Source organism: Quercus lobata, chromosome 4 (genome assembly GCF_001633185.2).
Source record: "Quercus lobata isolate SW786 chromosome 4, ValleyOak3.0 Primary Assembly, whole genome shotgun sequence".
NCBI lineage: Eukaryota > Viridiplantae > Streptophyta > Magnoliopsida > Fagales > Fagaceae > Quercus > Quercus lobata.
In genome coordinates, this window is record NC_044907.1 from 19168508 (window position 1) to 19191355 (window position 22848).

General features: G+C 34.2%; 3 protein-coding genes across 5 annotated transcripts; all 3 read left to right on the forward strand.

The window, feature by feature from the left end:
• Positions 1-997: 997 nt before the first annotated feature.
• On the forward strand, positions 998-21118 carry LOC115987853 (F-box/kelch-repeat protein At3g23880-like). Of its 2 annotated transcripts, none has more exons than XM_031111461.1 (2): positions 998-1139; positions 17494-21118. In XM_031111461.1, exon 2 carries the CDS (start codon positions 17501-17503, stop codon positions 18953-18955), a length of 1455 nt encoding a protein of 484 aa, XP_030967321.1. In that variant the 5' UTR covers positions 998-1139; positions 17494-17500; the 3' UTR covers positions 18956-21118. The 2 variants fall into 2 exon arrangements, with proteins under 2 accessions (XP_030967321.1, XP_030967322.1); XM_031111462.1 differs by having other exon boundaries at positions 998-1133; positions 17500-21118.
• LOC115987854 (F-box protein At3g07870-like) lies at positions 1130-3261 on the forward strand. Of its 2 annotated transcripts, none has more exons than XM_031111464.1 (2): positions 1130-2294; positions 2854-3261. In XM_031111464.1, exons 1-2 carry the CDS (start codon positions 1147-1149, stop codon positions 2864-2866), a joined length of 1161 nt encoding a protein of 386 aa, XP_030967324.1. In that variant the 5' UTR covers positions 1130-1146; the 3' UTR covers positions 2867-3261. The 2 variants fall into 2 exon arrangements, with proteins under 2 accessions (XP_030967324.1, XP_030967323.1); XM_031111463.1 differs by having other exon boundaries at positions 2862-3261.
• LOC115987857 lies at positions 6719-11726 on the forward strand. Its single transcript, XM_031111466.1, has 5 exons — positions 6719-6787; positions 7299-7849; positions 10822-11131; positions 11276-11398; positions 11521-11726. Exons 2-5 carry the CDS (start codon positions 7431-7433, stop codon positions 11602-11604), a joined length of 936 nt encoding a protein of 311 aa, XP_030967326.1. The 5' UTR covers positions 6719-6787; positions 7299-7430; the 3' UTR covers positions 11605-11726.
• Positions 21119-22848: the final 1730 nt, after the last annotated feature.

The following is a 22848-nucleotide window of genomic DNA, read 5'->3' on the forward strand; positions in this document are numbered from 1 at the left end:
ATCTAAGTTCTAACTTCCTGAGAGAGAGAGAGAGAGAGAGAGAGAGGGAGATATGGATTTTGTGGAGGACGGAAGACTGGAAAAATAGTGTTTTGATGGTATGTAAAGTGGGGATTGAATGCAGTGGAGTGGTAGCTTTATAAGGTGTATACCGTGTTTTAGAGAAAAAAAAAATTCAAAGAAAGAGCAAACGTGTAGCTAGGAGGGGTGGAGTGGGAAAGTGGATTTATAAAAAAGTAATAAGTCAATGACTAGTCAAGTCATCTGACTTTGGGTTTTTTTTTTTTTTAATTTAAATTTTTTTGAATAAATAAATAGTTAAAGTTATACTATTGTTTGTACAAACTAAAAGCTAAAGCTTAAATGTTAAATAGTTTATTCTTTGTGAACTATTACTGACAAGAATAGAAAAGTGGTATGAAAAAAACACTTTATTTTTTTTTTAATATAAAATATTAAAATTTAAAATTTAAATAAAAATTATTTCAATATTTTAATCAAATTATTTATAATGTCACTGGTTCGACCATCGGTCGGACTCCAATCCAATCAGGAAACCGATAATTAGCTCCTTTTTCGGTTCTTTCTCCATATCGGTTTTTAAAACCTTGGTTGCAATCACAATCCCCAGCAAATCTCACAAACTTGGAAGCACATGTACTTCATTTAGAGTATTATACTCATGTCATATTTATGTCATATTGGTATTGTATCAGCTGTTTTATATTATAATCTTAAAAAATGACTTATCGTACTTACACTTGTACCCATACCATTGTCAGGATCCATGCATCCTAGCTCACAAAGCAACACATTGTGAAGTATCACACGAGCACCAATATAAGGCTAGAGAGAGGGAAAAAAATACAATGGCGGGAGTCTTCCCCCCTTTTTTATTTTATTTTTGATAAAAGTTAAAAATCTTCCCGCTAATTTGTTTCAGAATTCTTTTTAGTAAAAGTAATGGTCATTTTGCAACAAAACTGCAGTCCAAAAAATAAAAATAAAACAAAGCAAACAATGCCAAATAAGAAAAGAGAGACGACGACACCGTTTTCAAAACACTCGTTCATCTCCATCTGTCTTAGTGTTCCGAATTGAAAATATCAGAAAAAGCTTGAAATTGGAATAGGGTTAGGGTTAGGAATGTCAGACTATCTCCCAGAGGAAGTGGTGCTGGAAATTCTGCAAAGACTTCCCGTCAAATCCCTAATTCGATTCAGGTGCGTTTCAAAATCATGGAACTCTCTAATTACAAGCTTTGCCTTCATCAATTCCCATCTCACTCGATCACTTTCACTTCCTTCCAACTCCAACAAATTAATTGTTAGGCATTGCGTTGATAATCCTTATGTAGATCACTACAAATTAATTGACGATAACAGTGACTCATTTGATCAAATTCAAAGCATTGAGCTCCCACGCAGGAGTCGCCGTATCCAACATTTTGAGTTAATTGGTTCCGTGAATGGATTGTTCAGCCTATATGATCAAGATTGCTATATTCTTTGGAATCCCTCTATTAGAAAATTTATTACCCTTCCAAAGCCTTGCTCATTCATTGGGTGTTGTCGCCGTGCATTCGGGTTTGATCCGCGAACTAATGATTGTAAGCTAGTGAGGATTGCATTTCCAGGTCGAATTAATAAGGCCAAACCACCTCTAATTGAGGTTTACTCTCTCAACGAGGGGTGTTGGAGAATTACTAGTGCCTCTTTTCCTCCTGGTATTAACGTTACTGATTGGCATAAACCCGCAGCTTCTTTAAATGGGGCAGTCCATTTTGCGGCGGAATATGAGCCTGGTGGCCCTTGTGGCCCATTGGTTTTGTCATTTGATTTGCGTGATGAGGTTTTTCATGTGATACCATTGCCAAATGTTACATTCAAATCAACTTACAATGATCATACCTCAGTAATTGGGGGATCGCTTTCTCTATTACTTTATTATGATAGGCATGCAGACAACAAGTGTTGTGTCATTTGGGTGATGAAAGAGTATGGAGTTGTTGATTCTTGGACTAAACAGTTCACTGTTAATCTCAACAGAGGAAAAATTATAAGGGTATTAGGTCTCCAAAAGAATGGTAATATATTAGTGGAGGCAATATTATCAAGACCACGTCGTTGTGAGCTCTCTTCATATGACCCTAAGAGTGAACAAGTTAAGAATTTGGGGATTTGTGGGTGTTCATACAATTTTCATGTTGATAATTATATGGAGAACCTTGGCTTACTTGACAAACCAAATGAGACAGTTTTCAAAAGCAGAGTGAGCAGGAAGAGGAAATGCAGGTATAAGCTTGATTTAACTCAAAATTTCAGCATTTACTTATCTCAGTTTTATCTACTTCTTGGTATATACTAGATACTATTGTGTGGTTATAAGTAAACATGAAGTTCCAAACCTCAATATACTGTTTTCGGATGTTAATAACCTGTTTGGCACATGTGTTTAAAAACTGAAAATTATTATTTAAAATCTTTTGTGAAAATACGTGTAAGTAAAAAAATGTGTGAAAATACATGAAATGTTATTTAAAAACTGAAAATTGTTGTTTGGAAACACTTACCAAACACCCCCTAATTTGTTATCAAAAAACTGGTCAGAATTTTTAAATACAATTCTTCTGTTTTGCATGCTGGAATTGGTAAATATAAATGAAAGATTGATATTATTCCCTTTTTCTTACACTGAACTTGTCACATCTAATCCCTTTTTAATATCAAATGTGTTTTACTCGTTCCATTTCACTAGACATGCTAACATTTTTCTGTAAATAATGTAAGCTAAATGTGATCATAATTTGTATCTTCATATTCATAGCTAAATTTTTTGTTTTATTATTTCTAGTTTGATAGTTTAGAAGCAAAGAGTATGGGACACCAGCTTTTGTGAGGCCAAGTGAAATGTGAGAGTGCCAAGGATGGGACAACATCAACTTCAAGAAAGGAAGAGGGAAAGAAAAAAGTGTTCAGTTGAAGGCTGGATGGGATGTAGTAATTGTTATGTGTTTTGTGATGTATTCAGGGAACAATCCATAACACCAAATTCTCTGTATATAACATTAACTTAACAATGTCAGTAGGTCACAGCTTTTGTTTTTGATCAGCAGGTGGAAACTAAATTCAGTTTGTTAAAATTATGTTGTGAAATTCATGTTCATGATTATGCCCAATTTATGTTCAGCTGGTTTATGTTCCTGGTTGTGGAATTCAGAATGCTTCCTTAATATTATGTTTTCATATTATTTGCGTGTTAGATGATACTGCTCATTGGATTATTTTCTTTTAGAATGATGGTAGAAGCCCTAAAAATTCTACCAATTGCATTGTGAACTGTTATAGATTCTCAAAAAATAGAGTCCCCTTAAACATATATAGTTTTAGAAGAGGAAGAGGACAAGGATGTGTGGTCAATAAAATTCGAGAAATAATCAAACAATTTTTATTAAGCCAAGACAATCTACTATTAAATTTTCATTTGAATTTACATTCATCAGCAAATAATACGTCTAGCCAAATTGTAATTTCTTATAGCCTATTGTGCACACATTTCACAATCCAAGTTTACAATTTACATGCACCAAAATATCAGTTAATTCAAAACTTTAGGCCAACAAACCATAACATTGCATAATTCATAAAACTAGTTTAGATCACTTTAAATTAGAAGTCACATTACACGCCCCAAACATTATATTACTGCTCAAAATACATTAGTTCATCACTTGTACTCCATCAATAACCGAATCAGAAGTACTAGGCCAACAAAAACCCAAGATTAACACAAACCGTCATCCTTATTGTTTTTTTAATTTTGTGATGTATTTTCACTCTTCAAATTTCTTTGACTCTCTAGCAGGCCTTTTATGTTGTGAACCAAGAAATTTACTGAATGTAAAAGTTAGTTAATTAATTCGAGATGACCAATCTCCTAAACTAGAGAGAGGAAATAGACATTTTTAATTAATTTTCTGCTTAATTCTCATTGGTGCATTTAACGTACATGAATAACTAAGTATGAGATAACCCCATCAACAAATCTTAGAACATAGGAACTAATCCTATCCTAAAACATAAAGATCAATTTGAATACAAGAAAATAACAATAATAATCTACTACTACCTTATTCAGATAAAGATTTATCACTAGGCCTAAAATTCTAATAATGCCCAGCAAATTACCTAGTAGATACCAAATTATAAAATTTTCTTTCATAAATTTACCAAGTGGGCAGCAGTAATATTTTCTATTAGTTTGAGATTGCTATTAGGGTTGTCCAACCCATCCAAATTCCGAAGACCCAACCCACCCAAAGAAACTAACTGGATCCAATCCAACGCCGTTCAACTCGACTACTCCGACAGTCGACAGCAAGTCTTTACCTCCAAAAACCAACTTCAGCAGGTCGGTTTCAATTTTCCTCCCCAAAAACCTGAATTGACCAACATACTAAGATTTCTCTGTGAAAATTTCTAGATTCTAGAAAAATTCCCAGATTTCGGTGAGATATTAGGTAGCTCCAATGAGATTTCAATTGGTTCTGATGAAATCTCATAAACGTTTTGTTGTTTTCTCAAATCCCTAATTCCAATTGGCCCATCAACCACTTGTTGGAGGTCTGAACCACCCAACCCGATTAGTCTCTCGATCGACGGCGAATTGATGGCTACTCCACCCGATTAGGTTTGGTCGGATGTGGGTTGAGCACAAACCTAATCTGACCCAACTTGTGGACAGCCCTAATAGCTATCCACCATGATAATGCCTAGTGGTTGTATACTGTTAGGAATCTATATTCCAATTGCATTGTAATTACACATGTGAGCTGTAATGTTTGTAACAGATAGGTAGTTACTAGTTAGTTGCTATTGGGTTAAGATTACAACAATAGTTATTAGAGTGATGGGTGGTTATGAGTGTGAGTTAGTTGTACTGCACTGTGAGTTAGTTAGGATGACCCACAGGTATAAGAGATGAACCATTATAATAGATTTATTCATCGATTGATGAATAATATGTTGCTCATTCTTTTCTCTATCTCTCTCTAATATTCCATGGAGGTCAGGCCCCCTTGAAGTGACCAACACCATTTTTACCCCAATTCACTAGCAGAACCTTAACATTTACTTACAATTTAAAATTAATTGTCTTGTGTATTCATACTTAAAACCACACAATTCATATTTAAGTATTTAATATTATTATTAGCTTTCTCTCTCTCAAATAAGTAAATATTATCAGCTTAGGCTGTGTTTGAATTGACTGAAAATCATTTCCGAAAATGATTTTCCTTAAAACCCACGCTTTTGGCAGCTACGGAAAATAGATTTTTCGGAAAATCATTTCCGTTTGACCAAAATTTACACTTGTTGACCCGGAAATCATTTTACATACTTGTTTTACCTTCAAACGATTTCTGTAGCACGCGCAAAAGAGAGAAACACACTCAGCCAAAACACAAGAGGCGAACAAACGCAGCGAGAGAGAGAGAGAGAACGATCCAGACACCGCGCCGATCAGCGATTGAGGTCACGATTGCGCCGACGGCGATCGGCGATTGAGATCGCGATCTCGCCTTCGTTTGTCCGGATTTGATGATTTTTTTCTAGGTTTTGTTTGTGTTTTGAGGAATGAATGATATTATGTATTCGTTTGGTAACCGAGAAAATGTGAGCAACAAGTATAAAATGTGTTTTCCAATGTATTTTCAAGAACACAACCAAACATCAGAAAATATTTTCCGAAACATTTTTTGAAATGCAACCAAACACATGAAAATATTTTCTTTTTCAGAAAATAGCATTTTCGAAAAATATCTATTTTCCAAAAATACTTTTACACGAACCAAACGCAGCCTTACTCTCTCCCTCTCCCAATTCATTTTACACATAAATTTATTGCACTTGTGTGTACTTTCTTGGATATATGTGCAGAATTTGACTTATTTTTTTAACAATGATATAAAAACATTATTTAATAAAGTATTAATGCACCTTAATCACTGCTAAAGAGGAGCACAAATTAACTTTCTTAGAAAGAATCCCCTTCCATTCAAATCTTTCTATTTTAATTCAAAAAAAAAAAATCAATGGCTTTAAAGAATTCATATAAACCACAAAAAAAAAAAAATCATATAAATTTTATAAGTGTCTTATGATTAAAACTTGAAAAGATTTGGATGGTTTAAATAGTGGACATTTAAAAAATAATAATTGGGAATCTTCTCCGTAATTTTGTTGGAAAAATATTAAAAATATTACAAGTTTTAATTCATTAAATTTACAAATTAATGTGACAATAAATGTGATATAATAGCTTCAAGTTCAACTATTTTTTAAATGAATATTTGAAATGCATTGAGAAGAGTGACACGAGAAATGCTATGTCTATAATATTTTCATAACTTAGGCAATAAGATGTAATTACTTATTAGTTGTAATGAGTAGGAAAAAAAATTATTTAAATTGTGAATTTAAATTAGAAACAATAAAAATTTATGATTGTAAAAATATTTTGAAAATGTAAAAAGTAAACATGGGGCTAAATTATTTCTTTTGAGCGGGAAAGTAAAATTTTCTGGAAAAAATAGAGGGAAAGTGAAATTACAAGATATGGTAATTGATTTGCCGGTTACAAGTACAACCGCAGCGTAGAAAAACAGAGACAGTCGAACCAAAAGCAACAATTGCTTTTTCAAGTAAGGAATGTCAGACTATCTCCCAGAGGAAGTGGTGCTGGAAATCCTGCACAGACTACCCGTGAAATCCCTAATTCGATTCAGGTGCGTTTCTAAATCATGGAACTCTCTAATCACAACCCCTGCCTTCATCAATTCCCATCTCACTCGATCACATTCACTTCTCTCCAATTCCAACAAATTAATCGTTAGGCACTGCCTCGATAAACCCTACGTAGAGCACTACAAATTAATTGACGATAGCAATGACTCGTTTGATCAAATTCAAAACATCGAGTTACCGCTCACGAGTCGCCGTGTCCAACATTTTAGGTTAATTGGTTCCGCGAATGGATTGTTCAGTCTTTTTGAACAAGAGCGCTTTATTCTTTGGAATCCCTCTATTAGAAAATTTATCACCCTTCCAAAACCTTGCATTACTGTCAAGGCGCACGGTCGCCGTACGTGTCGTCCAGCATTTGGGTTTGATCCGCGGACTAATGATTATAAGGTGGTGAGAATTGCATTTCCATGTGAAGAGTCCAAACCACCTCTAATTGAGGCTTATTCTCTTAACGAGGACTCTTGGAAATTAACTAGTGCCTCTTTTCCGCAGGGTATTGGTTTTTCTGATTGGCATAGACCCGCAGCTTCTTTAGGTGGGGCCGTCCATTTTGCGGTATATGATAAGGGCAAACACAGTCCGTTAATTTTGTCGTTTGATTTGGGTGATGAGGTTTTTCGCTTGATGTCATTGCCAAATTGTGCATTCAGTTGGAGTAATATTCAAACCTCGGTAATTGGGGGATCGCTTTCTCTGTTAGTTTATGATAATAGGTTTGTAGCCAGCAGACGTTGTGCCATTTGGGTGATGAAAGAGTATGGCGTTGTTGATTCTTGGACTAAATTGTTAACCGTTGATTTCAACAAAGAAATTATAGGGGTATTATGTCTCCAGAAGAATGGCAATATATTAGTGGAGGCAAAACTACCAAGTGATTGGGAGCTCTCTTCATATGACCCTAAGAGCCAACATGTTAAGAGTTTGGGGATTTGTGGGAGGCCGCACTATTTTCATGTTGATAATTATGTGGAGAACCTTGTCTTACTCGACAAACCGAATGATGCAGTTTCCAAAAGGGGAGCGTGCAGGAAGAGGAAATGCAGGTAAAAGCTTGATTCAACTCAAAATTTCAGCATTTACTTTTCTCAGTTCTACCTTTTTCTTGGTATATACTAGGTACTGCTATGTGGCTATAAGTAAATATTTTCAGACCTCAATATACTGCTCTCAAATGTTGCTTGCTCTCTTTAGTGTATTTCACAATCCGTGATTCTTTTCCTTCTTTCCTTTGTTCTCTCTACTTTTTAATTAGTTTTCTTTTCTTCATTGTTTTCTTTTCTCTTTTGTTTTCCATTGAAATTTTTGGTTTGCTTCTTCATGTATAAAGTGGCCGGTTGAATATACAGTGGTCAGAAGTGTTAAATGCAATTTTGTGGTTGTCATTGATGATGAGATTGAACATTTGCAAGATGGAAACAGTAAATATAAAAGAAATTCTGATGTTATTATCTTTTTTCTATATGCTAAACTTGTCACAACTAATCCATTTTCAATATCAAAATGTGTTTTACGCTTCCTGTCTCATTAGACTTGCTTAGATTTTTCTGATATGATCAGCCATTGCCTTCTGATTTTGTGTTTTTTACATGACTTGTTATTTTGTATCAATGTACATTCACAAAGTATAAGAATAACCTAGAGAGAGAGAGAGAGAAACGAGGCCCAAACATTTGAAAGTTTTTTAACGATTTAACTATAGGTAGAATCATGACATTTTGTTAGGGGTTTTGATTGATTAAATGTATTACATTGTATTGAGTGTGGGAGTTGCATCAGGGTGACCCTAGTGACAACCCTAGTGTTTGTTGTAAAAATGTAATAAATAATGGGGTTTGCCCAAAAAAATAGGTACTGTTTTGTTTAGCTGAATATATGATGTAGACTTAGCTTCTGCACTGCATTGAGTTACTTTAGTTATGTGTTGATATGGAAAGATTATTGATATTAATGGTGCTAGGTGGATAAATTGGACCTTCTTCAGCTTATTCAATAATTTTTTATTTTGGCTTTTCACTTGAATTTTATTAGGATTTTGTCAAGAAAATTTTGAAATAGAACTATGCATATAGAACAGGATTGTCATTGGGCCTCAACCCTTAATGTATCTATAAAAATTTTATTTTACTGATAAAATAAGGTATAGGATAGGATTTTTTGATTGTTACACAGTCAAGTCTACTCTATGGTGAAAATCAGATCTATGGTTATGTTATATAAAAGGAAGATGATGAGAGTGTCAGCACTATGGTTATGTTTGTTTCATGGATAATCAGGGGAAAGAAAGTGAGTTTCAGGAATATTTTCTGTTCTTTTGGTGGTAGGAACTTTGGCCAATCCTGTAACATAGTGTTTTAAAAACTAGTAAAAAATGTTGCACCAGCATAGAAGGCAACTTCTAGGTTATTAATGTATCTTGAGATATGTTAAGAACAAGATTTTTATAAATGAAGAGTATTAATGCATTTATTTTCTAAGCATCAACGGTCATTTCCAAGGGATTAGAAAATATAAGAAAACATATCCATAATGAATAGTGAAGTAGAAGTTGCTTTACTTCACTTTTACCTTGGTTTGCTCCATTAGTTATTTGCTGGTTCATTATATGTCTGAATATGCAGATGTCTTTATTTTTTTGTTTGAGAAAAAAGGGCCATGACATCTCCCCAGAAGTGTATGTGGTATGTGAAGGCTTCAAAAAGGCTGCTTTCTTTGTTTGGACAACAGCATAGGGGGAGTCACACATATGTTTAAAATAGGTTAACATTAGTTAGGTAAATTTAATAATTATTCCAAAGATTGATAGGGGATATTGTAAATTTGTAGAATTTTAAAATAATATCAAGAGAGGGTGTAACCACACAATATGGGTTGGTGACACTTGATGATTGTATTAGATATAAAATAATGGATAAAGGAAGGGGAAACACATGAATAAGGTGCTCAAATTTGAAGGGAGGTAAATAAGTTGTGTATAAAAATAGAATGGTTAAAGAAACAAGTGGGACTTGGATGAACATGTTTATAAAATTTCAAAAATTGCATTGCACATGCCTGCATGGGTTAGCTAAAGCTGTCCAGTTCGAGTCTTGAGATTACCCGATACACGGTTCTTATGGGTAAGGTCGTGTATCCGGGGTTTACTCAGGATGGGGGTACACGAAGTGGCCCTGCCTTGAAGAGGTTCCTTGTGATAAAAATAATAATGGTAATTTCTTTTCTTCTTTTTCAAGATAAAGTGTTGCATTGATTCTTAGTGCTTTGCTTCAAATTTTTGCCCCCAAAAAGAATGGAATGAAAGCCAATCCACCAGGACCACCACTCTTAGTGATCCGCACTTTTCTTTCCTTAAATTTTGATTTCACATAGCTTTATTCCAAATTTTGTTTATTAATTTATGCATTATTTTGATTTTCCATTTTTATGATTATGTTCGATTCTCACTAGCAAATTAGAGCTTTTCATGTACTTTTCTTCCCTAGGGTTTTCTTTCTTCTTTTATCAATTACTTTGACTTGGTTTCATTGGGTTTTTGAGATATGTTAAGTTGTTTTTTTTTTTTTTGGAGATATGTGTGTTTATGTTTGGGTCTGGGGGTTCTAGTTATTTTTTTAGTAGGGTTTTGTATCTCATTGTTTCTTTAGTAGTGCTTCTATTTGATGCTTCTGTATGCCCAAAAGACTGAGAGGATTCTCTCTCAGAATTCACTTTTTTGAGATGAGGTCATTCTCCCTTAAAGTTGATTCTTCTTCATGCCTAAAACATTTGGAGTAGGTAAGGTCATCCACCTCATCCCTTTATACGTTTGTACTTTTGGAGATTAATCAGCACGAAATTTTAAAACTATATACATCTTCATAACTTCCTTTTTCTCTTGTTTAAATGGTTGGTTATGTGGATTTTCTATAATGGGTTGCTTTCTAATATGATAATTATTGGTTTTACTTTGTGGTTCAATTCGTTTTTGTATCTCAACCATCTAAGCCTTTTGGTGTATCTTCTGCTACCAAATTTCTAGGTTGACTTCAGACAAAGAGATATGCCAGCTACAAGAGGCAAAACACCTGCTACAAGAGATACTACAACATGCGAGTGTATACGAGCTACAAGTGGACATAATACATCAACAAGAGGCAATTATATTGCCTCTACAAGAGGCAATACTACACGACGGGAGAGCACTCCAGCTACAAGAGGCATTGCTATATGAACTGGAGACAATACTACCGCAGCAGACAGAGAAAATAGCCACTTTGATATCACAAATTGAGATAATGGAGACTGCAGAATCAAAATTGGTCTTTTTAATTCAACGATTAAAGGGCCAGGTTATTACTTCAGTGTGCTTTTATTAATATATATATATATATATATATATATATTATCTACTTTTTAATGTAAATGTAGTACTTTATGCAGTTTATAAGTGTTTTGTTATATTGTTAATTGGATTTATTTATCTTATATTTTAGGCTGAAGTAGAGACAATGCTACAACAGAAGACAGAGAAAATGACCTCTTTAAAATCACAATTGGAGAAAATGGACACTATAAAATCAAAATTGGTATCTTTGATTCAACAATTCAAGGGTCAGGTAATTACTTTGTTGTGCTTTTGTTATAAATATATTGTGTTTTTTAACGTAAATGTAATACTTTATGCAGTGTTTAGAGTTGTGTTATGATATTAATTGGAGTTATTTATCTCATATTTTAGGCTGGAGAGATGTTTAGTGGCGTTGGAGATCAAAGTTCAGCACAACTACAACAAAGATCCTCTTCTGCAGGGCAAGAAATGTGACCTTGCGGTGGGCAGTAAAGTTTTATGCAGTACATGGACATAATTTTTTTTTTGAAAATTATGGTCTTGATTTGACACTCGTAAAATTTGTGATTGATATGACAGGTTTTTTTTTTTTTTTTTTAAGTAATCTTCAATGAATTTTGTAAATTATGTATTATGATAGGACATTCTTTTTGATGGTTTTATTTGATTAGTTTTTTTTTTTTTTTTTACTAAAATCGATATAAATAAATAAATAAATAAAATAAAAGATAATAAGGCTACTTTCAATGACAAAACGTACTGCCTAACTGGCTAAACAGTAATAGTTCATAATGTTTTAGTGAAAATTACAATTTACCTCATATATCATATAATTAAGGGAAACAAAAAATGTCCAAATTTAAATTCTCTTATTGATACAGTATACTTTGTTTAGTCTTTTTGACCTTACAAATTCAATTTATTGTAACTACCATGGAAAAAATTTTGATTTCAGCTTCCCAAACCAATTCATCCATGTCTTTGTAACAACTGTTTTTTAGTAACTGTCTTACAACTGAATATATGAAATCATGACACGTGTCCTTGGGCTTAAGAATTAAGATTATCCTCTCTCTCTCTCTTTGCAGATGCCACATAGGAGACATGTATTATCAATAGTATGTTAATAAGAAATTATTGGGTAGTCCTGAACTACAAGGTCAATGCTGACTTTGTAGTACCAATCAACGAGAGTCTGCCTCTTTGATAAAAATGCATTACATCATCTGACATCCACATCAACTCAATAACAATAGTTCCTAATTATTTCTAATAAGTGACAATAGAATTGTCTATTGACAATTTTGTTTTGTTGAATATCTAATAATATATTAACTAGAGAATTAATGCAATTGAAAGTGTAAAAGTTAAATTAAAATGAAATATGACTAGGGAAAACGTCATTGTGGTAAGCTAGTAAGTGGTAACAAATGTGGTTTCAAATCTGTCTCAATACTTTGATACCCCTACTAACTAGCATAAAAAAAAGTGTCAAAACACTCCCCCCAAATCCCTACGAAGAATAACCTAGTATTGTGCTACCATATACCATTTATAAAGTTAATTAACTTCCATCTCAAGTAACATGTCTATGCATTCTTATTTGGTAGTCAAAGACCTATATTATTTATAGAGAATGGAAAGATGCGGTAATATGGCCATAAAACTAGATATAAATAAGACCTATGATAAGGTAGTTATAAGTGCTCCATGAAAAGTTGATAAAAAGAATGTGTTTTCGTGAATATTGTATACCAATTGTTATGGAATGTGTCTCCATTGTTACTTAAAGAGATAACCAAGGGGTTGAGATAAGACGACCTATGCCCCTTAACCGTTTTCGTCTCTATGTAAAAGGATTTCATGCATTTTCATTAGATGAGAAAGGAAAAAAAAAGTTTGGATAAAGTATATTAGTTGAGAGATAGGAGGTAATAAAAACCTTCCTAGGAGTTTGAGCTCTTATTGTCCTCATTGAATTTGAAGAATAAAAAAAAAAATATTTTTGCTGAAATTTTATTAAAAAAAGAAAAGAAAAGAAAAAACAAACAAACAAATGGTATGAAGTGGGTTCAAAGTGGAAAGAGAAGCTACTATGTCAAGCTTAGATATACTAATCATGCTTGGTTAATATGTCAATAAGAGAGTTGTTTATTGACATATTAACTAGAGAAAGAAAAGAAAAAAGATTTGAACCTAGTATATGGCTCCTAATTTCATTTAACTATTGACATATTAACTAGAGAAATAAAAAGAAAAAAAAAATTTGAACCTAGTATTGCGGTGCCTAAAATTATTTATAGAGTGGAAAGAGAAGCTGCTATGTCAAGTTAAGAAAGATATACTAATCAAGCTCGGCTAATATGGCAACAATATAGTTTTCTGTTGACATATTAATTAGAGGAAGAAATAGAAAAAAGATTTGAACATAGTGATGTGGTGCCTAATTCATTTATAAAGTTAATTAACTTCTATATCAACTAGCATGAAAATGCATTCTAATTTAGTAGTAAAAGACCTAAATTAGTAGATGGGTGGATGGATTCATACGGCCCTAAAACTATCAATGAATAAGGTTTATGACAAGGTAGGATGAGTGTTTCTTGAAAATGGCTAAGTAAATGAGTTTTTATGACTAATGGATATCATTGATCAAGGACAGACCCAAGGGGACCTAGGCCGCCCCGGCCCAAAGAAAAAAGAGGAAATTTTTTTTGGGGCCCCCTGGCCTATAGAAAAAAAAGATAATTTTCTTTTATTCGTTATATATATATATATATATATATATATATATATATATATTTAGAGCTGCACTTCCCGCTTCCAAAAACTCAGACCTCCTCATTTTTAATTAGCTTAGCCCAACTAGCAACTATCAAACTCAAAAACTTAACAAAAACAAAAATTTTAAATAAAAAATAAAACATCCTAGTTAGCCCAATATTAAAGTACTAGCATTAAGTGTTCTAAATGATAAATATTTTGTATTTAGAACACTAAATACCAAAAACACTACTATACAAGACATTTCAAATGCTATATTAAAGTAACAAAAGTAAGTTTTGGTTTGTGAAAATAATTATTTTTTTGCAACAGCTGATGCTCTTATAAAACAATATTATTTTGTATTATTTTTTATCTTAGTTGATATTTTGTAAGTATTATATGGATATCTATTTGGATTTTTTTTTCTTATGCTTCAGCCCCCCTAGCTTGAAATCCTAGGTCCGCTCTTGTCATTGATAATATTTTATCTAAGAAATCATAAAGAATATTTTGATGATAATCTTTCTAAATAATCTCAATTATCTATCTAAAAAATTTATAGCCATAGCAAGGTTCGTTACCTCCTTCCACAATCCACAAGCAAACTCATATTGGTTTTACAACTACACCACTCCACTAACTCATTTGCTCTTGTAGCCAATGCACTTTTTATATATAATAGAAGGGACAAAATTGGCTTCTGCCATTTTCAGGCAAAATAAATAGCATTATACCTCATTTCCCAAACTAATTAGGGAAATGCCCCTCTTTTGAAACTCGACTTTCTCATAATCGAGTTAAGTCCTATAGTGACGTTTTTAAGGACCTATAGTGGCGTTTTGTGTCTTTACTTACATCTACTTTCACAATATTATACTGTGTTTCCGTCTCTTCCTTTCAGATGTGTGTCCCCTTCCCCCTTTATGGGCTCTGATACCATAAAGGGGGAAGGGGACATACAGCTGAAGGGAAGAGACAGAAGCATAGTATAATATTGTGAAAGTAGATGTAAGTAAATAACTTAACAACAAAAAAGATTCAATAGTAGGGCGGTAGAACCAGCCAAGCAGTATATATATCAAAATAATTCAAATTAAATGAAAGCAATTTAGAACCGTCTGGGATGGTGATAATCTATCCAAGGTGGCGATAGCAAATAAGTAGAATAATGAACAAAAAACTGAAAATACTTGTTATTGAAATTAAAACAAACACTTGCAGTAGTAGTGAATACAAGATCTCAATAGTAAAGGTTAACAATTACAAAGCTTGAACTAATCCTAGTTACAAGTTTGTAGTAGTAGGAACAAGGAACTTTCTCTCAAAGAAGGCCTCTAAGGGAGGAAGGCTCTAAGGAAAGAAAATTCTGAAGTAAAACCTAAAGTTAAATCTTAAGGGACAACCCCCCTTAAATAGGCAAAATCAGAGTGAACAGTATCATGAACAATAACAGGTGAACAGTGTCGGGTGAACAATGACAAATGAATAGTAAAAGAGAATTTTTATTCTTTTTGACTCAAGATTGTAGGGAATCCTCCGTAGGGATCAACAAGAGACCTACAAATTTAGGGACAAGGCCACATTATTGGTGTCCTTAGGTGTCAAAAGTAACCAATAAAAGAAACCAATAAGCACTATCCTTCAGAAGCATTGGCATTGTTGTCTTCAAATGAGCACTATTATTGGGAATCTTCAGAAGCAACATATTGGTAGGAAAAGGCTTTTAGCAGTGGCAAATATTGAAATGTTTTGGCGATTATGCAGGCTAAACAAATAGGAGAATCAAAATCTTCTGCAAAATCCGAGGTATCTTGAAATAGTTCCAGATTTTCAACAACATATTCTTCAAAGACATTGAAGTATTTTGGTTTTTGTGCAAGCCAGACAAATAAAGAAATCATCCATCAGTTAACTGCAAGATCTTGACTAAACAGTTTCTGATTGAGGGAGTAGCATAGGAGAGTAACTTTATTAGTGAGAACAGTAGTATTATAGCAGTAACAATGTCACTTATTAATCAGTAGAAGGAGCATCAGATGGATAGCCATCAAAAGGATCAAAAGGACCTTGTGGAGAATCACATTCATGCTCATGGTAAATAGCATATTAATTACAAAATCCACAATATCGAATTGGCTCAAACACTGGTCTTCTTCCTGGGATGAGAAGACTCTTTGGATTACAATGATCAGTTATCTGCAAATGAGCAATGGCATCAACATGTGGCCTAGGACCAAAAACATAAATTCTATTAGTGCTTCCTATGAAATGATAATCTTTCCATAGGTTCTAAGCAACTTCAATAATTTGATTATTAAAATAATTTCTCCAACATTCGGCAAGAGCATAAGGATCATCAAAGGACAAGTGAGAATTTCCTTCAAGCCATTGCCCTTGATAAGTGTGACCATTAATGAGAACGAGATGTTTTGAGGGCTGGACATTCATCCAATTATCTCTTTCCCATTTTGGCAAAGTACTCCAGCATCTGATGGAAACAAAAGGACTATTAAATCCTTTAATAGCATCTTGAATAATTTGTGGAAGCTGACTGGCTTGATAATGGTTTGTTAATTTTATGAACCTAATAAAGCCATATTCAAACATTTGGGAAAGCCAATTAGGATCTCTATCATCCTCATCATCACCAACATATGAATCATCATCATAATTAATTAGAAGATCAGGAAATGGGTGTTTCTTTTCATACACTCTGAAAGTACTCCCAAAGTGTTCTTCCCATTCCAGTTGGATAAACACGTTAAAAAACTTGCATAAAACTCTAGTTCATGGAACTCGAGTTATAAAATACCACTATAAGTTCTTAAAACGTCACTATAGGTTCTTAAAAACGTTACTATAGTGTTTCAGAAATTTTTTTTTTTTTAATTCGATTTTGAGAAAGTCAAATTTCAAAAGAAGAGCATTTCCTAATTAATTTGGAAAAAGGAGTAGAAAGCTATTTATTTTGCCCAAAAAGGGCAGAGGCCAATTTTGTCCATAATAGAAGTCTTAAATTCTCTTCCAATCAACTATCCTTATAGCAATTATTGTTGCAATCACAACCCCTAGCAAATCTCACAAACTTGGAAGCACATGTACTTCATTTAAAGTGTTATACTCATGTCGTATCTATGTCATATTGGTGTTGTATCAACTATTTTATGTTATAATTTTAAAAAATGGCTAACGTCATCGTATTGTACTTACACTTGTACCTATACCATTGTCAACATCCGTGCATCCTAGCTTACAAATCCGTATAGTTGTACCTCGTAAGCAACACATTGTGAAGTATCACACGAGCACCAACAGAAGGCTAGAGAGAGGAAAAATAAAAAATAAAACAAAGTAAATAACTAAATATTAGTGAGATATTGGAGGAGGGTTTCAATGGCGAGAGTCTTCCCCCCTTATTTTATTTTATTTTTGATAATTTGTTTCAATATTCTTTTTAGTAAACGTAATGGTCATTTTGCAACAAAACAAAAAACAAAAAACAAAACAGTGCCAAAAAAGAAAAGAGAGACGACGACACCGTTTTCAAAACACTCGTTCATCTCCAAATTGGAAATATCAGAAAAAGCTTGAAAATGGAATAGGAATGTCAGACTATCTCCCAGAGGAAGTGGTGCTGGAAATTCTGCACAGACTTCCCGTCAAATCCCTAATTCGATTCAGGTGCGTTTCTAGATCATGGAACTCTCTAATTACAAGCTCTGCCTTCATCAATTCCCGTCTCACTCGATCACTTTCACTGCCTTCCAACTCCAACAATTTAATTGTTAGGCACTGCGTTGATAACTCGTATGTAAATTACTTCAAATTAATTGACGATAAAAATGACTCATTTGATCAAATTCAAAACATTGAGCTCCCACGCAGGAGTCGCCGTATCAAATCTTTTGTGCTAATTGGTTCCGTGAATGGCTTGTTCAGTCTATATGAACAGCATCGCTATATTCTTTGGAATCCCTCTATTAGAAAATGTATTACCCTTCCAAGGCCTTGCATTACTTCCAAGACACATGGCTCCATTGGGTTTTGTCGCCAAGCATTCGGGTTTGATCCGCGAACTAATGATTATAAGCTAGTGAGGATTGCATTTCCAAGTCGAATTAATATGTCTGAAGAGGCCAAACCACCTCTAATTGAGGTTTACTCTCTTAATGAGGGGTGTTGGAGAGTTACTAGTACCTCTTTTCCTCCAGGTATTACTTTTACTGATTGGCGTCGACCAGCAACTTCTTTAAATGGGGCAGTCCATTTTGCTGTGGAATATGAGTACAAGCTCGGAGGCCCTTGTGGCCCATTGGTTTTGTTATTTGATTTGCTTGATGAGGTTTTTCATGTGATATCATTGCCAAATGTTACATTCAAATGGACTAACAATGCTCATACCTCAGTAATTGGGGGATCGCTTTCTCTATTATTTTATTATTATGGTAGGCATGCAGACAACAAGTGTTGTGCCATTTGGGTGATGAAAGAGTATGGAGTTGTTGATTCTTGGACTAAACAGTTCACTGTTAATCTCAACGGAGGAGTAGAAATTATAAGGGTATTAGGTCTCCAAAAGAATGGTAATATATTAGTGGAGGCAATATTATCAGGACCATGTCGTTGTGAGCTCTCTTCATATGACCCTAAGAGTGAACAAGTTAAGAATTTGGGGATTTGTGGGAGTTCATACAATTTTCATGTTGATAATTATATGGAGAACCTTAGCTTACTCGACAAACCAAATGAGACAGTTTCCGAAAGGAGAGTGAGCAGGAAGAGTAAATGCAGGTATAAGCTTGATTTAACTCAAAATTTCAGCATTTACTTGTCTCAGTTTTATCTAATTCTTTGTATATACTATTGTGTGGTTGTAAGTAAACATGAAGTTCCAAACCTCAATATACTGTTTTCGGATGTTAATTTGTTATCAAAAGAGTGGTCAGAATTTTTAAGTACAATTCTTTTGTTTTGCATGCTGGAATTGGTAAATATAAATGAAAGATTGACAAAGGCCGAACCTCCCTGTTCAACATTCCAGGAGACCAGAGCACTCTGAGGCATCACCCAAACTAACCCAAACATACCAACACCATTGACCATATATCATGCACAAAACAACAATGGAGGAACAGGTGATCAGCAGACTCACCACTCTGTTTACACATGGAACACCAATCTACCACACACAATCCTTGCACACGGTGATTATCCATGGTTAAAATTTTCCCCAGTGGTTGTCCATGTAGAGCAAGCTATCTTCCTTGGGACCTTTGCCTTCCATATAGGCTTCCAAGGAAAAGAATAATAACCAGTAGGAGATAGAGCTTTATAATAAGATTTAACCTCAAAACCTCCACTTGTGGTCAGGGGGGCCATCTTAAAAAGATCCTCTGCAGCTCCTATTTTTGCAGAATATCAATAGTTGAAGAAAGACTGCATAGATTCCAACTCCCAGTCTTCACAGGGCCTTGTAAATATGTCATTTCAAAAAACAGACCCATTCTGTGACTGCATTACATCTGCCACTGCAGCATTTTTATCCCTGGCCAACTGGAATAGGTTTGGAAAGCATCATGTCCTCACACCGACAATCGAACCAAAAAAAGAATATTAGCACCACTCATCATGACAAACTGTAAAATCTGGACCAGCCTATTCCACCCGTTTTGAATGTATTTCTATAAGCTAACCCCATTGGACACTGACACCAGTGACTCATCTGTCGTCCAATTACCCCACATGCTACCATATTTTGAAGCAATTACTATACGCCAGTAGGCATTCTTCTCAGTCAAATGTCGCCAAAGCCACTTCCCAAGCAAAGCTTTATTGAAACGAACCAAGCTTCAAAAACCCAAACCTCCTTCCTGAATGAACATTGAATGTAGGTGCAGTGAGAAATGGGCAAGTGGTCCCATACTTTAATGTAGGGGTGTGGGTAAAGAAGATAGTCTTGAAGACTAAGTGGTTAGATGACAAATCTAGAGAAACTAAGCATTCTAAATATAAATTGTGAGATACAGGGAATAAGAACAATAGATTTTAGGTAGGGATGGTTGTAGAGAAAAGCTGTAAAGTGGAAGCTGTCAAATTAAGGAAATAGGAGATAGACTTTTTTTAATATAATTTGTCTAGGGGAAGTGACAACCAATTCAGTCAGCATTAATGTTCCTCAAATAGATTTAGATGAATCCATTAAGAAATAATATTGGGAGGGTAAGAATGAGTTTATTCAAAGTATATCAAAAAGGATAAAGGTTTTGATTGGGGGAGGCTTGAATGGTCATGTTGGGATAGATACTGGGGAATTGAGGGAGTACATGGAAGGCAGGGATATAAAATAAGAAATGAGCTGCTTTAAGCAGTCTTCATTTTCTACTATGCTAGATTTTTTTGGACTCGTACTTTTCAATGACTTTAACAACCCATGTACTGTATAGTATTGTATCATGAACAAACAAAAGAGGACAGTTTCCATAACCCTCTTACTTTCTTCCGCCACTTGAAATGCAGGCTACAACATTATGTAATGTCCCATTATGTACTTTCATAACCAAAATTAAAATAAGCATGGGGATAGGGTCTCCTTGACTTAGTTCTCGTGAACTATTGGAAGAGCCAATTCTGCTTCTATTAACCATGATTGAGAACCACTTGTCCAAATAGAAAAACCAAACCCATTTCCTCCATTTTCGCCAAAATTGAGTCTGTCTATGTATATGAAATGGCCTAGTTAACATGATCATATATCATTTCAGTGTTCAACTTTCAAATTACCCCAAAAACACTGCTATCGAGTTTTCTATCAAGACTTTCATTGGCAATAAACACCAAATAAGGGTTTACCAACCTTCATTGTAAGCATTTGGGTCTAACACAAGACACCTATCTCACATTTAACAGATCAGCCTACACTTTCCATAAGCATATAGACATTTCCAGCCAAGCTAACATGGAGAAAACCCTTGATACTGATGCCACCACTTAGTTTTTTGGAATCAAAGTGACATAAAAAGAATTCAAAGATTTCTCAAACTTGAAGTTATTATAGGGCTCCATTTCTACAAAACCCATTCTATCACTTCAATAGTAACCTTCATTTATTTTGCGTTGTTCTCTAACACTTTGTATCTGTCCACCATCTTTCGTAGCAAGACAATTTATCTTACTCCTCTCTTTAATAGTTGCATTGCACATTTTACTAATTGCTTTGCTTCAATTTTAGGTCCCCATAAAGAAAGGTACGGAAGCCGCCAATCCACCACCCTCAATTATCTGCACTTTTCTTTCTTTAAATTTTGATTTCACATGGTTTTCTTCCAAATTTTGATTATTGATTCATGCGTTGTTTTTATTTTCTATTTTTTATGATTTGGTTCGATTCTCGCTAGCCACCTAGGGCTTTTTTGGTACCTTTTGTCCCCAGGTTTTTTTTTTTTCTCCTTTTATTAAATGCTTCGACTTGGTTATATAGGGTTTTTGAGATTTGTTAAGTTGATCATAGAGAGATGTATTTCTTTTTGGGTTTGGGTTTCTAGTTTATTTATTTATTTATTTATTTTTCTGGGGTAATGCATCTATATGATGGTTCTTCATGCCCAAAAGAATCAAGAGCAATCTCTCTCTGAATTTACATTAACTAAAATGAGGTTGTTCACACTTAAATTTGAATCTTCTTCTTGCCCATAAGATTGAGAGGATTCTTTGTCTGAATTCATTCTGAGGTAAAGTCTCATCCACCTCATCCCTTCATACGTCTGTAATTTAGCAGCCTAATCCGCAAGAAATTTGACAACTTAGTTGCATCCATATTCATAACTTTTTCTCTGCTTTAAATTGTTGATTGTGTGGATTTGGAAATGGTGAAGGAAAGGTAATTTATTACAAAATTTTAGGCAATTTCACAGCATCTGTCTCATCAAAAGCATTTTAGTGCTGAGGTCAATAAGGTATTGTAACCAGTTGGGATTAAGGTAGTTAGAGGTATGTGGGATTAAGTTCAAATTGGCTATTGTACTCCTCTTTAGGATTTTTTTTTGGACCTCAAATTTGGTTATGGATTTGAAGCCAGAATTGTTGATCATTTATAAAGTTTATTACTGTTTAGGTATATGCTCTTGGGTTTCATTTTGATGCATGCATGGAGCCTAAAGTTTTGCAAATCAACTATGCATTTGTAATTTTTAAGTACTCTTTTGTTGCATTTTTCAATTCTGAGTTTCCCCTCTTGTCTCTTTTATAATATTTGTCTGGTATTTTTCTTTTTGTTGGTTATTGATGAGGGAGATGCAAGAAGATTATTATTTACTATTATAAATGTTTAAAAGTCAATTCTATTTTTATATTTTAGGTCCTATTAGTTTATTGGGGCTATTCGTATTTTAATTTGGAAGTGAGGTTATTTTTGTAATAAGGCAATTAGGGTTTCCTAGCCAATTAGAATTAAGGTTTAGCAATCCTTTATAAGCAACCTATTGTACTTCTTGAGGAGGTAGTTGATATTTTGATGAATGAAAAAAATGGATGTATGGTCTCTTTTGGTCTGGTGTTGACTTTAGGTCTACCCTAGGTGTTGACTTCTAGTGGTTTCCCCGCTTGGTGCTGACTCCAAATAAGGCCTAGGTGCCGACTCCTAGGTCATATCCTTTATTTTTCTGTTGTTTCAATTTTGTGCTGGTTGTCCTGCATCAATTTTGGTATCAGAGCAAGCACCAATCTGTTTGAACTTTGAAGCGCAGTCAACCCAAAATCTGAAAAATTACCAAAAAACAATCAAGTGCAATCATTATTTCCTAACCATCAGAATACCAGGCACTATAGTAAACTAGATTTCCCAACCAAGCAGAAAATAACTACAGTCGCCAGCCTACACATCCCTTTTGCACCAACGACCCACTACAAGCACCTTCCATCCTTGCCTTACGCCACCATGACCTTCTCTTGCTCACT

Excerpts from the sequence above, each read along its gene's own strand:
- LOC115987853 (XM_031111461.1), top strand. The coding sequence starts at position 17,501 with ATGTCAGACTATCTCCCAGAGGAAGTGGTGCTGGAAATTCTGCACAGA.
- LOC115987857 (XM_031111466.1), top strand. The coding sequence starts at position 7,431 with ATGTCATTGCCAAATTGTGCATTCAGTTGGAGTAATATTCAAACCTCG. Across the intron at positions 11,132-11,275 it reads TTCAACGATTAAAGGGCCAG|GCTGAAGTAGAGACAATGCT; the intron begins GTTATTACTTCA and ends CTTATATTTTAG. Across the intron at positions 11,399-11,520 it reads TTCAACAATTCAAGGGTCAG|GCTGGAGAGATGTTTAGTGG; the intron begins GTAATTACTTTG and ends CTCATATTTTAG.
- LOC115987854 (XM_031111463.1), top strand. The coding sequence starts at position 1,147 with ATGTCAGACTATCTCCCAGAGGAAGTGGTGCTGGAAATTCTGCAAAGA. Across the intron at positions 2,295-2,861 it reads AGCAGGAAGAGGAAATGCAG|TTTAGAAGCAAAGAGTATGG; the intron begins GTATAAGCTTGA and ends CTAGTTTGATAG.